This window comes from Rhamphochromis sp. 'chilingali', assembly GCF_963969265.1.
Source record: "Rhamphochromis sp. 'chilingali' genome assembly, chromosome: 21".
Classification (NCBI taxonomy): Eukaryota; Metazoa; Chordata; class Actinopteri; order Cichliformes; family Cichlidae; genus Rhamphochromis; species Rhamphochromis sp. 'chilingali'.
In genome coordinates this window covers 20,095,152-20,109,083 of record NC_137949.1, presented here as the reverse complement: position 1 = coordinate 20,109,083, position 13,932 = coordinate 20,095,152, and the positions used below count along the sequence as shown (strand labels likewise).

At 39.5% G+C, this 13,932-nt stretch overlaps 1 protein-coding gene across 5 annotated transcripts in view; it reads left to right on the top strand.

The window, feature by feature from the left end:
* stxbp5b (syntaxin binding protein 5b (tomosyn)) overlaps positions 1 to 13,932 on the top strand; it is a 28,606-nt gene that overhangs the window by 2,530 nt on the left and 12,144 nt on the right. For all 5 annotated transcript variants that reach the window (XM_080870218.1, XM_080870219.1, XM_080870220.1 and 2 more), the window contains exons 3-15: positions 4,081 to 4,162; positions 4,532 to 4,632; positions 5,835 to 5,969; positions 9,073 to 9,136; positions 10,368 to 10,451; positions 10,846 to 10,969; positions 11,229 to 11,307; positions 11,848 to 12,002; positions 12,095 to 12,167; positions 12,475 to 12,622; positions 12,719 to 12,786; positions 12,917 to 12,957; positions 13,589 to 13,809. In XM_080870218.1, coding sequence (XP_080726344.1) covers positions 4,081 to 4,162; positions 4,532 to 4,632; positions 5,835 to 5,969; positions 9,073 to 9,136; positions 10,368 to 10,451; positions 10,846 to 10,969; positions 11,229 to 11,307; positions 11,848 to 12,002; positions 12,095 to 12,167; positions 12,475 to 12,622; positions 12,719 to 12,786; positions 12,917 to 12,957; positions 13,589 to 13,809 — 1,375 coding nt within the window. The remainder of the gene's footprint in view (positions 1 to 4,080; positions 4,163 to 4,531; positions 4,633 to 5,834; positions 5,970 to 9,072; positions 9,137 to 10,367; positions 10,452 to 10,845; positions 10,970 to 11,228; positions 11,308 to 11,847; positions 12,003 to 12,094; positions 12,168 to 12,474; positions 12,623 to 12,718; positions 12,787 to 12,916; positions 12,958 to 13,588; positions 13,810 to 13,932) is intronic.

Here is a 13,932-nt window from a genome sequence, read left to right as displayed (position 1 = left end):
TGCTTTTACAGCTAACATCCGTGACTCACAGCAGCAGAACTGCCCCTGGATTCCAGGCTATTAAACACTGCATGTGATAGTCTACTCATATCCAGGTTACGCCTTCAGGGCTGACCTATTAGTGTATCAGCTCAGGGTTTCCCTTTGTGCTGGTATCCTGCTTAAGAAGCCCACCTGCCTTGTTTAGATTTTCATTAAGTGGCTTTGTCCTCATCATTATCCACTCTCTAGATTAAGAGGGCATGCTGTTTTTTCACAGGGCTACTCCCACAGAACATACACTGCTTCCATGTTGTCCTAATGTGCAAGGTGGAGCTGATGGGATTACTGTCATTCAGGCAATTGGTCCATTTATCAAAAGATGGTCTGTATCGATCCACCTCACTGCCCCTGGAGTTTGGAACTGCTGCCACAGCTCAGTAGACATAAGTTCAATGAGGTGTCTACAAGCAATAAATGTCTGCTTTTACAAGATCTGCCTCTACTACAGCGTTTTAATCAGTGTGTAACTCTAGACATTTCCGTGCTCTTTCCAGTGCAGTTTTGGCAATTATAAAACCATCATATCTCGTGTTTAAGCACATGCAGATAATCTTTGTGTGCGGTGACCGTACACATCTTGAACTTTTTTAAAAACTAGACATCATGGTTGATCCAATAGCTGAGTACTTGGGATATATTTTGTTTGGTTGCCGATGCTATAAGCATAAGAGGTCCCTGGTTTGATACCGGCTTTTTCATTTGATGTGTGTCATTAGTGTAAAAGCACACATGTATAGACAAGCCAGCTCTCCTCTGACTGGTTGCACTTGGCAAACAGAATGTTTGAACAGCAGGTGGGTGGTTCTTCTGTGCTGTGTAGACATGGATGACTTCCTTAGATGACCACATTAGGGATATACTCACTCACTAACATTATACAGGGTGATGAGCAGGAAAAACCTAACATTTGAAGCTGTGTTTTCTCCCTGCATACTTTAATTAGTGAACCCAATATAAATATATTAATTTTAACTTTTTGCAAAATCAGTATTTTATTAGGTAAAGGCTGGTCTGATCGTGGTAGAAGTCAGAATTTGTTTTTGAAGGTTTTCAGAGTAGAAATGCTGTACCTGCTTCACTACGCTGTAGTTCCTTCTTTTTTGGTATTAATATCTGCACTTGTAGAAAGACTACTAAAGACATTATCAGTCTTCTATTGGTAAACTAGCATGAAAGAGAACTTCCTGTCATGCGTATCATCTGTTGACTTTGTGAGAAAACCTGCTGATGTTGAAATGCTGCGGTGAACCACAGTGGTTTACCGAACAGGGAAGTGTTGACGTTCATAGGGTATGACTGAAGTGTGTGATGTTTTTAGGGACATGGGGGGATATCCTTAAGAAGGTTACGAGAGCAAATTATTTGGCATCTGCTGTGATATGTCAAACTTTGTGACATTAGGACTAAAGTGTGCTTTCCTTTCATACATGGGTAAAAAAAATGCATCTGCAGGGTTTTCGTCAGAAAAGTTAACCCCAGTGGCTTTGAGTGAGACACCCATAGTTTTGTTTAAATTTAATGTTTGGTGCAGTTAGCAGCAACAGTAGTCTAAAAAGACACATTAGCTACCTTAATGGGTGTAGCTTATGTATTCAAAACTATTTCTCTTTTGTAGGCCCAGTGAGGGGTCAGTTTAGGTCAAGAGTGGGCCTTTAACTTTCCCAAGGGGCCACAATTTGGGCCTCATTGGAACATCTACTCTTACTAGCAGCAGCTTATAAAGAGATAAAATTAATATTGAGCAGAATTGCGTTCAGCTCCACACCATTCCCAGTTTCTCATGTGGTCTCTTGGGAAGATGAATTTCCCACTCGTGACTTGTGCTATCCTGTGATGTGCTTACGGCGCTGCTATTGATTTCATGATTGATTACCAGATAATGGTTTTCTAAATTCTCAAAATGTATTTGATTTAATAGTATGACTGGAAATCTTAAAGTGCAGGTCAATACAGTTGCTCAGAGAGTTGATCTATTCAGTAGGACGCACAAATAGAGACTTCCAATATTACCAATATTTTCTGTATATTTGTGTTGTTTGTGTGATTGATTTCCCCACTTTTGTGCCAAGGAAGTCGAAATCTTAATTACAAAATATAATGCTATTTAATAACGGATAAAGCATTTTATTTAATCAGACAAAGCTAATATCCAGTCAGTTCATCGCTGTGTTGTCTTGCAGTCCAAAACGTTAATTAATTCAGGACAAGAAGCAGCAGGAACTCTTCACCTCTCAAAAACTGGAACCTTGCAATCAACTAACTGATTACTCAACTTAGGAAGTTACTTAATTTAAGAGAAAAGCAAATCATATGAAAGTTACCATATGACCAACAGTGTGAGACAGGAACTAGCATTTTGAGCTTTTTTGTTTTGTGGTGTGACCCATCTTCCTGTGTCCACACTGCCAATGAAATTAAGAAATAAAGAGAAACATGTATTGTTGTATAGATGGTCTATTACTATGTAGATTATACCTGTGGCCCCTAAGCTTTTGATCATGTAGTGTGGCAGGAAGTTAGAAAAGAATGCACTCGCTCCCCGCAGTGATAACATCTTGTTGTGAGGTTCGTGTTAGTAATTTCCTGCTAGCCTAGAAAGTAGCTTTGCTCAGCAGTACTATTAACCTATATTGCAGCTGAATCAGTTTTACAATACTTACAGCGAAAAGTTGATAATCACTGGAAAACAACACATACTTCGTGTTCACTGTTGCCTGGTTGCTTAAATGACCCCCACTGGATTACAGAAATATGATGAAAACACTGTTAAATATTACCATTCTTGGTTTTTCAGCTACCTCTCTGCTCTTATGCTCTTATTTATGCATCACCAGAGGGTATGCAATGGACTTAATGACTCTTCCTCCTCCTCCTCGTTCATTGTGGACCTATGGAAACATGATAACCATTAATAATTTTGACAAATGTTGTACACAACCTGCAATGCCAGGAGCTAAAACTGGACACAAAGGTCGTGGGTGAATGTGAGGTCAGTTGCCCACAGCCTTCGACTGGCGCCAGCTAAAAAAGTCTTGACTCTAATAGTCTGAGTTTACCACTGTCATATAACGACCTGATGTCCACTGTTGAGCCCATCCTGAAACGGTGTCCTGAACCCCACCTTAGTTTGTTTAAGGAACTGAGGGATTGTTTGATCACTGCTTGCTTGTTTAATCCTGTACAGAATCATACTATTTGAGCCTTAAAATGGTTTTAGTCGACATAGCTGCCAGTCTTTGGAGCATTTCTTTTGCATGCTAACATTAATAGTATGAGAAACACTGCACCTTTTTTTTTTGTCTCTGTGGTCTGTCTGTCTGTTCATAGACTGGCTGTATGATTAGTGCTCTTGTGGTTTCCTCCTCCTTTTGTGCTTGCATGCACAACTCAGTGCACATATGTCTCTGAGAGTGATTAGAGGCTAGTTGAAAGGATTTCCCCCAATTTCTCTTGTGATTATTCAGCTGCTTGTGAAAGTATTTTGGAGGTTTTTATCTGAGGCGTTACAGCCCCGATGCTTACGTGGCAATGCGTCTGACTTTTGCACTGTTCATAATTTGTGATGCCCCGTGTCTTTTATTAGCTGAACGAGCAGCCTGATTGCTTCTGAATGGACAAATTAAGCAGGCAGAGAATCTCTAAGTTAAACTTAACAGTCCAATAGAGAGAGGTGAGTGTGAAGTTAATCATGCTGCCGTCACACTGGCTGACGCATGTGAATATATGAGGGAGACAGGGCCCACTGATTTTATTTATAACTCATCAGTTTAGTGTGTTACATGCTTTTGCCTGTGCCTTTTTAGGAATGCAAGCGGAAAATGTCAACTTCCATTTAGTTCAGAAAAAACAAACAAAGAACTTAAGAACCTTTGATTAGAAAAAATCACAGAAGGCTGGAAATAGCAATTGTCACTTTCATCTTTTTGTATGAAATTATATTAGAAAAGTTGCAGCATTTTTAAAATAGGTTTTCCTCGATTTCTGCATGAACCTTCCTGGCACCTTTCCAGTTTTCTTTGACTGAGCAAACTTTTTTAGCTTTGGCCGTGCAGGGGTGGAGTGCTACTGTCAGCACGAGAGCAATGCTGCTGTCATCCAGCTCCAGTTCCTGATCAACGAGGTTTGTTGTCATTACCTGTTCCTTGTGTCCTTGTTTGATTTTCTCTCTCCTCCTCCTCACCACCTCTTCGCTCCCAGCCTGTTCACTCCTCTCCTCACACACCCAGCCATGAATCTATTGATGAATGTGCTTTTATACATCGATTAAAAGTAATGCTAGTGGTGTAACCTGTATTCATTTCAGTTCAATTCAGTTGACTTTACTTGAATATTGTCTCTTTGAGCTAATTTTACTTCAGCACACTTTATACTGTAGAGTCTACGAGCTTTATATCACATGCTTGTGATACAGCCATATAAAGTGTCAATGCCAAGCCACATGATGTTTTCTCAACGCAAATAACTGCTCTGTTTATCACCGTCACCACAGGGGGCGCTGGTGAGTGCCTTAGCTGATGACAGCATCCACCTGTGGAACCTGAGGCAAAAAATCCCTGCTATCCTGCATTCACTCAAGTTTAACAGGGAGAGGTACAGTAATGTGTTTGTTTGTCTGCTGCTGCATTTGCTGCAACACTGCATCTGATGTGAACAAAATTTGCCTTCACAGCTGGCCACATGCTGTGGGGCTGCACCAGCTGTTTTTAGCCAATAAGGAAAATCTGTGACTAATGGTTCAGTATTAACAATGCATCAAATTACTACATTTTAGAAGGAATGTGGCACCCACAGATTTTTATCACCCAGCTTTGCAATTTTTCTCAGCTCATTATTTGGATTTTTGGCCTGCAGATTTTCTTTCCCTCTCTCTGTTCAGACCCTCTTTCAAATGTAGCAGAAATTTTATGTTGGCCAGAAGGACATTATAATAATGCTATAGGAACACCGGAAACATAAGATGATCCCACCCAGGGGAGCGGCTATCTGCTGCTGACCCGGTGTTCACCGCAGTATATAAGGGATCATTTGTGCCAAGAGCCAATCGGTATACTGAATAATGAGATGCTGTGATGTGTTTTTATTGTTGTTATGTTGAAGTTTTATATGCGTGTATGTATGAATGTGGGTTGATGTGAAGGGATTTGATTCATTTTGTTTATTGCTTAGTGAACCGAAGACAATTTTCCATTGATGTTGATAATAAAGTTATTGTATTCTATAATCCAGTGGGACATATTTGCACTGAAATGGCAAGACAAAAATGAGCAGTAAACTGACTTAAATGGCAGTATATTTTGACTGTGTGCTACTTTTCCTTTCATTTAACAGTTGCTACAGATATTTTGCAGCATCTTGATGGTTTAAACCATCAGGTCTGTTAAAAGAAACTCCACACTTTTTGTTAAGTCAGTATTTCCAAGTTCATTTAAAAATGACTCCAGATTTCCTCTGGAAAAAAAAAATCACAATTAAGGTACAGACTAATAGCAAAAGACAAAACATTTTTGCAGGTTCATTCTATTTCAGATAGTAAATGTTGTGTATGACTGGATTCTTCTTTCACCCAGTTGAGAATAGGCAACAGTATTTACTCTGCTGTTCCCCCCAACTGATCTATATATAGTCTGGCTTCATTAGTGTGACACAGTGCAAGGCCTTTGTAATTAAATCTTACTCACTTGCTTCTTCTTCCAGTTGGACCAGCGTGATTAGGGACAAGGGTAACCGTCTGATGCCAACTGAGTCATGAGATAATAAAAAGCCTGGTTGTGATGGATCTTGATCTCTTCCAGAATCACATACTGCCACCTGCCCTTCCAGAGCAAATGGCTGTACATCGGCACAGAAAGAGGAAACATCCACATTGTCAACGTGGAGTCCTTCACTCTCTCAGGCTACGTTATTATGTGGAACAAAGCCATCGAACTGTGAGTCTGTATTTCACAACTACACCCCTCCTCCCATTACTCACTCACTATTTGCATATCTTCTTTGTGCAGCTGACACTCGACCAGGAAACTCAAAATTGCAAAGGAATGCGGTTGCCGGCACTTGCAGAAACAGTTAGTCCTGTAAGCTGAGAATACTGTAGCTCTGATCGGTATGAGGGCGGTATGGAGGTGGTGATTGTGCCATGCCAGGACTTGCAGTTGAGACTTCTGGAGGTGTTCTGTTAAATCTGGCAGCAAACATCTCTGATAGGAAGTGCCCACTTCATAACCCCAGTGACCCATCCTGTGTCACCCACTCCCTCGTGTAAACACCCACTGTAAAGTTTGCAAGGAATTTTACATCACATCCTGCATCTTCTGAGGGGTTCCCATTTAATGTCACATGCAGGTGTATGATCGAGGTGGATAAAATCACTATCAGTATCTTTTCTGGTTATGATAGCATTTTCGTGTATCGAATACAGGTTTTCCCAGCACACAGGAATTTAAAGTGATCATTTTTAAACAGCTTTGCTAAATGGTGGATTATTTACTTGATACATAATTTAACAAGTGATAATAAAAATAATTTCTGGTCAAACAGGGCAGCACTGGCAGGTCGACGCGCTCTTCATACTTGCAATATCTAGCAAAGTTATTTTGCTAGATAAAGTTTAGGAATTCAGTCGTTTGGGTCATCCCTCCAGCATTCCCATTAGTACAGACTGAGCCATTATAACTGTGCAACATTTAACAGTTCTGTAAAAGACATTAAGTCTGTGTCTTTCAATGCCACCTACACTGTGTAGATGAAAGTACCAGACCACCTGCACATTATACCTACTGGAGCTGCTCCACTACGAAAAACCATGCCACGAAGATCCCAGCACACATGTTTAGTGCTGATGATAATTCAAGATGATGTTTGGAGCTTTGTGAATATTGACTCGGCAATCCATTGGACAATTTTACACTCTATGCGCCTCAACGCAACGCAGTTCTGTAACTTTGTGTGGTTTGCCTCTGCGTGGCTGAGTTACTGTGGTTCCTAAACACTTCCAATTTGCAATACCACTTACAGTTGATTGTGGAATATCCAGGAGGGAAGTAATTTCACAAAGTTGTTGCAACAGCGGCATCTTATTATAGTACCACATTGGTATTCAGAGAGCTCTTTGGAATTAGCCATTATTTGACAAATATTTGTAAAGGCAGACTGTATGGATAGATGCTTGATTTAATACACCTGTGGCAGTAGGAATACACCTGAAATTAAAGATTAGGCAGTGAATTATTACTTTTGTTCATATAGTGTGTTATATAGGTACTTTGATCATTTCATGGACCTCATTCATGCACGCCTCAGTAAAATGTATTGGGGACAATTCATTACAAGCAAATGATGAAATTACTGCTGTTGTGCTGTCTGACATTTCATGCATGTTAGGAACACAGAAGACAGACTTCTAGAAATGGCTGAAACGAAAAAAAAAAACGAACTGTTAACCTCAAATCTCATTAGCAAGCAGTGTCATAAAACTGTTTTGTGTCGGGACAACATAAAGAAGTCGCTTTGAGGCTGTGAGATTAGTTTGAGCAAAGTGAGACTAAATGCAGGTGCCAGAAGTTTTTGTTTTTTTTAATATAATGTTAATATACCGTTGATACTCTTAAAGTAACTGAATGTATTCCGAATTGGGTGGTTTGCAAAGTGATACCAAAATGTTACTGGTACAATCTAGTAAGATTGCCGTCATGACTCGCTGTGAAGTGATCAAAGTACACATTGATACATGAACTCAGGTCATTCAGATTAACAGAAAGAAGTACATGTCTTAAAAGGACTGGTTACATGTCTACCACAAAATTTGCCCATTCTGAGCCCTTGATTGGGGCTTAAAAGGGGTAGTGAAATTACTATTTTTTTCTAAATGAAAACTTTAGTCAGTAGAAGTTTTTCCAAGCAATTTTATTTTCCATGTGCCCACCAGCGAGCTAAAAAAGATTATTTTAGAAAGTGACTGGCAGCTAAAATTGGTTGCATAAAGGTGTGCGTGTGTATGAGGCTGCTGGTGAAATCGGATAAATTGCTCTTTTAGATCCTGGAGTTGAAAGTGTCAGAGCAAAGTATGCCGTCCTCTTAGATAAATGTGTCAGATGCAGGAAGTGGAGATGGGGAAATGATTTAGCTTGTCTTGATTTTGAAGATGAAAAGAAACGATGTGGTGTGAAATCTAAAGCGAAATATTCAGTTATGTCTTTGTAGAACCTCTGATAGAATCGTCTTTTCCACGCTCTGCTTCATAGCTTGTTGCCTTTGGAAACTCGTGGACTCTCCTACAGTGGATAGAAACGCTGTGTATGGCGCTAATGATCATATCTGGTGTTATGCTGGAAATGAAACTCAGTTTTAACTAGTTAATTTAAAGTAATGTTTACCGACGATTCCGTCAGTTAACAGTCTAGGTTAAAATAATCTTTATTACAATAAAATCCAGTTCACAAACATGAGAACTGGTTATTAAGCCTGGTGTTTGTGGTGCGGGTGTATCACAATGTGGTGATTACCGGCTGGAGTTCATATTCCGCTCCATCCCTTCCTTTTATTCACTGCGACATCACTGACTGTATCGACTCATCAGCAGCAGCAATGAGATCATTAGCCGCTGGAGCCAGACCACACTCAGAGGCAGCAACACTTTCTTTAGGCCAGACCTTCACTTCCTCCATGCCCCTTGCTCTGTTGCCACGGTGATCCTGTCTTGAAACACTATAATCTCTCATAGACCCTCATGTGACCCTACTCTCCCTCTCCCTCGCTGTTTGTCTCTCTCATATGTCATGGCTATTTTTTATTATTTTTTTTCCTCCCCTCTGGTGCGCTGATGCACATTTTCATCTTATTATCTTGTCCTTTTTTTCTCTGTGCAAGACCAAAGATTGGGGCTTACATTTTGGATGTCTTTCCTAATTGCCTCTATCTTACCGCCCTCTAAAAGCTCCACTGTATCACTATATTTATCAGATACATTTTACTCATCAGTGGCAAATATACCTAAATTGACTTGGACTGTCTCCCATTTCTTTCTTTCTCTGACAGATCCACCAAGACACACCCAGGGCCTGTTGTGCACATCAGTGATAACCCCATGGATGAGGGCAAGGTAACTGATAGCTGAACATTACATTGCCTATAGAGAAGATAAACAATTGTACGTCATCTGATGATGTTATGTGGAGAAGCAGAGCTGGAAATGATTTTTAGTTGGATCTCAGAGACTGTTCAGTTATATAATGTAAAAGTTCATGTCTTTTAAAAGAAATATAGGCTTGCTTTTAATTCAAGAAAGTTAAAGTTCCACTTAAGTGATTAAGTGAACTGGAGATAATCAGTTAGATAAAGATGGATTGCAGGGGACATTCCTGCTTTGGATCATAGGTAATGATGTTTTACCTCAACTAGCAGTTACTGTTTTCCTAGAGCTAAAGATAGGACAGTCTGCAGTGATGGCGCAGAGTAGGCTACCACTGTGACTGTAAAAAAGGCAGCGACAACAACAACTAGGAGCATTTGGGTTGACTATTATAATTTGCTACTAGTTGCTGGTAGACAATTTGGCACAGGAATTCATGTTACTGCTATCACCAGTTGGGCATTTGCTGAAATTTAAGTTTGTTGTTAGAGTAGTGCTTTTCCGGGACACTGCAAATAAATTGCACTTTTGTTAAAAGAAATAAATACACAGAGTATTATAGCTCATACCTATGAAGCATATGAATTGGATTTTTATTTCTGGAATCTCACTGTTAAGTTCTTTTGGAGTAGCTCTGCGTTATTTAGAGGTGAAAATGATCATCTTGGTGCGCCCCCTCATTTCATTCACTGTCTTGAACAAGCCTCAATTTAAGCCAGCTGTCTTTCTATTGGCCTGCCCCCTGCAAACACAGTTTGAACAGCAGACAATATTCGTCTGAGGTGACCATATTAAGGATATCCTTTCTCACATCATATAGAGCCAAAAATGCAAAAACACCTACGCTCGTATGCAGACCCTTCTATTTGCCTCTTACAGGCCATTTCAAAGGGTTTATGCGTATCTTTTAGCCTGTTCTCACAAGGAAATTCCTAACTATTGAAAAAATAGTTATAAGCTACTCTAGTGTTTACATGATTGCATAGTAAGTGAAAACTTAGTTGCTTCTTACAGTGTGTAAATGTCAGAATATTGCATCTTATGCCATCTTAAGCAATGTCATAAAAGTCTACTAGGGAATGTAAAATAAATAACTGTCATACATTCATAAAGTGAATTCATTATGAACCAGTTTTGTGCAGAATGTAGTTTAACAGCAGTCAGCTGAGCCTTACTTGCTTTGCTTCTCTTGTTATTTCAGCTTCTGATTGGATTTGAGTCTGGGATAGTAGTGCTGTGGGATTTGAAGTGCAAAAAAGCTGACTACCGCTACAATTATGATGAGGTAAGGCATTGTTTTCCTTTGTTCCAGTTCTTGTGAGGAAACTAGTTTGTCTGGTGTTCCTCACTGTTGTCTGAGAAACATGTTTGGTCTTGTTGGGTTTCTTTGTAAATCAGTTAACACATGAAGTTTTATAATGACACATGAAATGGACGTTTAGGTTTCTTTCATTTTAAGAGAATGGAAAACAGCTCAAAATAACATTATCATGTATTTTGCTAGTTACTCATGAATTTTTGAAGGGACCCAAACTATCCGTGGACAAGTATCACCTTTGTTGAGACAAACCCTGATTTCCCCAATGATGTAGAGTTACTTTGCTATTCTGAACTGTCAAACATATGTTACTTGTACATTATGTATCACACTCTGTTAAACGGCTACCGTGGTTTCTCAGGCAATCCACTCAGTCGCCTGGCACCATGAGGGCAAACAGTTTGTTTGCAGCCACTCCGATGGCACTTTGACCACGTGGAATATACGAACCCCAGCCAAGCCCGCACAGATCATCACACCACATGGTAGGAGCTGTTGTATACACACACTTGTATTGTTTATATTCACAGAGGCATGATTAATGGAAAAACTATATATAGGCCTTTAAATAAAGTGTAGTCCCACCAGTCTTTGAGACCTGACATGTGTAACAGATGGATGCCGACATGTCCATATGTTCACATATGCACCATATGTACTGTATTCCTGCAATGTAAAATATAATGAGTTTTTGTTTCGGGGATTTGTTTTGTTTTGTTTTTTTGGCATCTTGAAATCCAATAGGAAAGCAGCCTAAGGATGGAAAAAAGCCAGAACCATGCAAGCCTATCCTGAAAGTGGAATACAAAACAACAAGGGCTGGGTGAGTGTGATGGTAGTTCCCACCCATCCTGTGTCTTAACGGACGCTAGTTTGAAACCATATCCTGTACTCAAAATGTCCTTTCCTGTTATTCTGAATATGTAACAGGTTAGTCTTCTTGACAGCGTCCTTATGCTGATGAAAAAGCCCTGTCTAATAAGTAATTAGACAAGGCAACAGTCTCATGATACTTGTTAAATATAATGATTTTTGACACAGCTGGCAGCATCTGAAGAGATGCTCTTATGTCAAAGCCATTAACTAAATGGCCAACATTTCATTGAAAGTGATCTAATACATTTTTCTCAGGCGTTTGAGGACGGGGATTAATATAGTTTTAATAATGATTAAAAAGTAGGCTCCTCCCAGCACAGGTTCTATCAAAATCGGGCCAAAAAGTCCCCAGAGAAAGCACCACAGTAAAATCTGGTGTCCCTCTTTACCCATTTACCGCTGAGTACACCTGGTAATTTTTCATCTGCCACAACTAATTCAATTTTATTGAAGAAGCTATTAAAATATGTGTGTTTGTTAAACCCAGGGACCCATTCATGGTGCTGTCTGGAGGTCTGTCTTACGATACAGTGGGGAGGAGAGCCTGTCTTACTGTGATGCACGGAAAGAGCACTGCTGTTCTGGAGATGGACTACCCGATTGTGGATTTCCTAACGCTGTGTGAAACTCCATATCCAAATGGTGAGCTGTGACACTAGTCAGAACAGCATATGCAGTTACCAACTGAAACGATGCCATTATCCATGTAAATTTTCTGCCGATTTGTTTTCTAGACTTTCAGGAGCCTTATGCTGTGGTGGTCCTTCTTGAGAAAGATTTAGTTGTAATAGACCTCGGACAGATTGGGTAAATATTCAACTTTCTAGCTGTGGTTGTATTAATAATTATATTGCATCAAAAAACATGGATATTTTACATTGTGCATCTAGATTCTACACCAAATGGCCACATTGCCCACTCTAAAGTACGCTATATTAATATACAGAGTAATAAACTTTATTAAAATTTCAAACTTTGGTGAATACATTACACAAAATCTAGCATCTTTTGTTAACATTTATTATCGCAGCTATAAGTTTGACATACAGATCAGAACATGTAGCATAATGCTGTATAATATTTAGTGTAAACATGTGACTGATTATCGTGACAGGTATCCCATATTTGAAAACCCTTATCCTCTGACTATCCACGAGTCACCGGTGACCTGCTGTGAGTATTTTGCTGACTGTCCTGCTGAACTTATTCCTGCACTTTACTCTGTCGGCTGTCGGCAAAAGAGGCAAGGTTACAGTAAGAAGGTAAATGACTCAGTTGTGTTGTCTGTGTGAATTTTACATGAGCATTTGACTTCACCGCAGACAGAAGCTTCATTTTTGTTTATTTGTTTTTAACAGGAATGGCCCATTAGTGGGGGAAACTGGGGCCAAGGCACACAGAGTTACCCTGAGATTATAATCACAGGGTCTGTATTGATTGAATAAAGTAATAATATAATGAGTCGTGCTTACTTATTTTAAGATGTGCACAGGTCTTGTTCAGTAATAAATGTTTAATTGTTTTGTTTTTATTCTGTCTATCCCCTGCTATAATAGACATGCTGATGGGTCAATCAAATTCTGGGATGCTTCTGCACGTGAGTATTTTGTTGTTAAGAGCAGTATATTACTTACTACAAAAAGTTCATCCTTGCATGTCTTTATCTTTAATTTTCCTTCCAAGGAGATGTATTCATGCACTAAATTAAAAACTTTAAAAATCAAGTGGTCCTATTGGTTGATGGTTCCCATTGGTTATATGGTTACTGTTACTACGACATACTGAAGTGTGCACATATTTTAAGACTTTTTATGGCCATAGTTACGACTGACCCTGTAGTTATAATGCTACTGAACCCAGACACTTCTATTTGGTGTTGAACTACATTATTTTGTCCTAGAAATTACTGTTTGCAATTCTCATTAGTTTGTGCAATATAACACACCAATGACAAGAAAACTTATCACTTTCTTTCTGTACTTCACACATTACAATAACCTGTGAATTCTGATGGATTTCGAGCCGGATGAGCTGCTACGTCACTGATGTTCTGGGTTTCTTTGTTCACAAACTAATTCCCATCTCTAATTCTAGTTGCTTGGATTTTGAACGTAGTGCTCCTTGAAAGAACAATATTAATCACCACCACCTCGATTCCTGTTGTAACCTGTGCTATCGAGAGTGCACTGATCGCAGTGAATCATCATGTCCTTATTTTCCTTCCACAGTAATGCTTCAAGTGCTGTACAAGCTGAAGACTGCCAAGGTGTTTGAGAGGGCTCGTGGAAAGGAGGAGAAGCCAAACACAGATATAGTAGATGAGGACCCATTTGCCATCCAGACCTTGTCCTGGTGTCCCGAGAGCCGGATGCTGTGCGTGGCTGGAGTATCTGCTCATGTTATTGTCTATAGGTTCAGCAAACAAGAAATTACCACTGAAGTTGTTCAGGTAAATTGCTTGGGGCATAATAAATGGACAGAGTGAATGGGTAAATTATTCCTAAGGTCAGGATGGATAGATAATAGGATAATAGTCGATAAACATTTACAAGAACAAGCCTTTTTTTTTTTT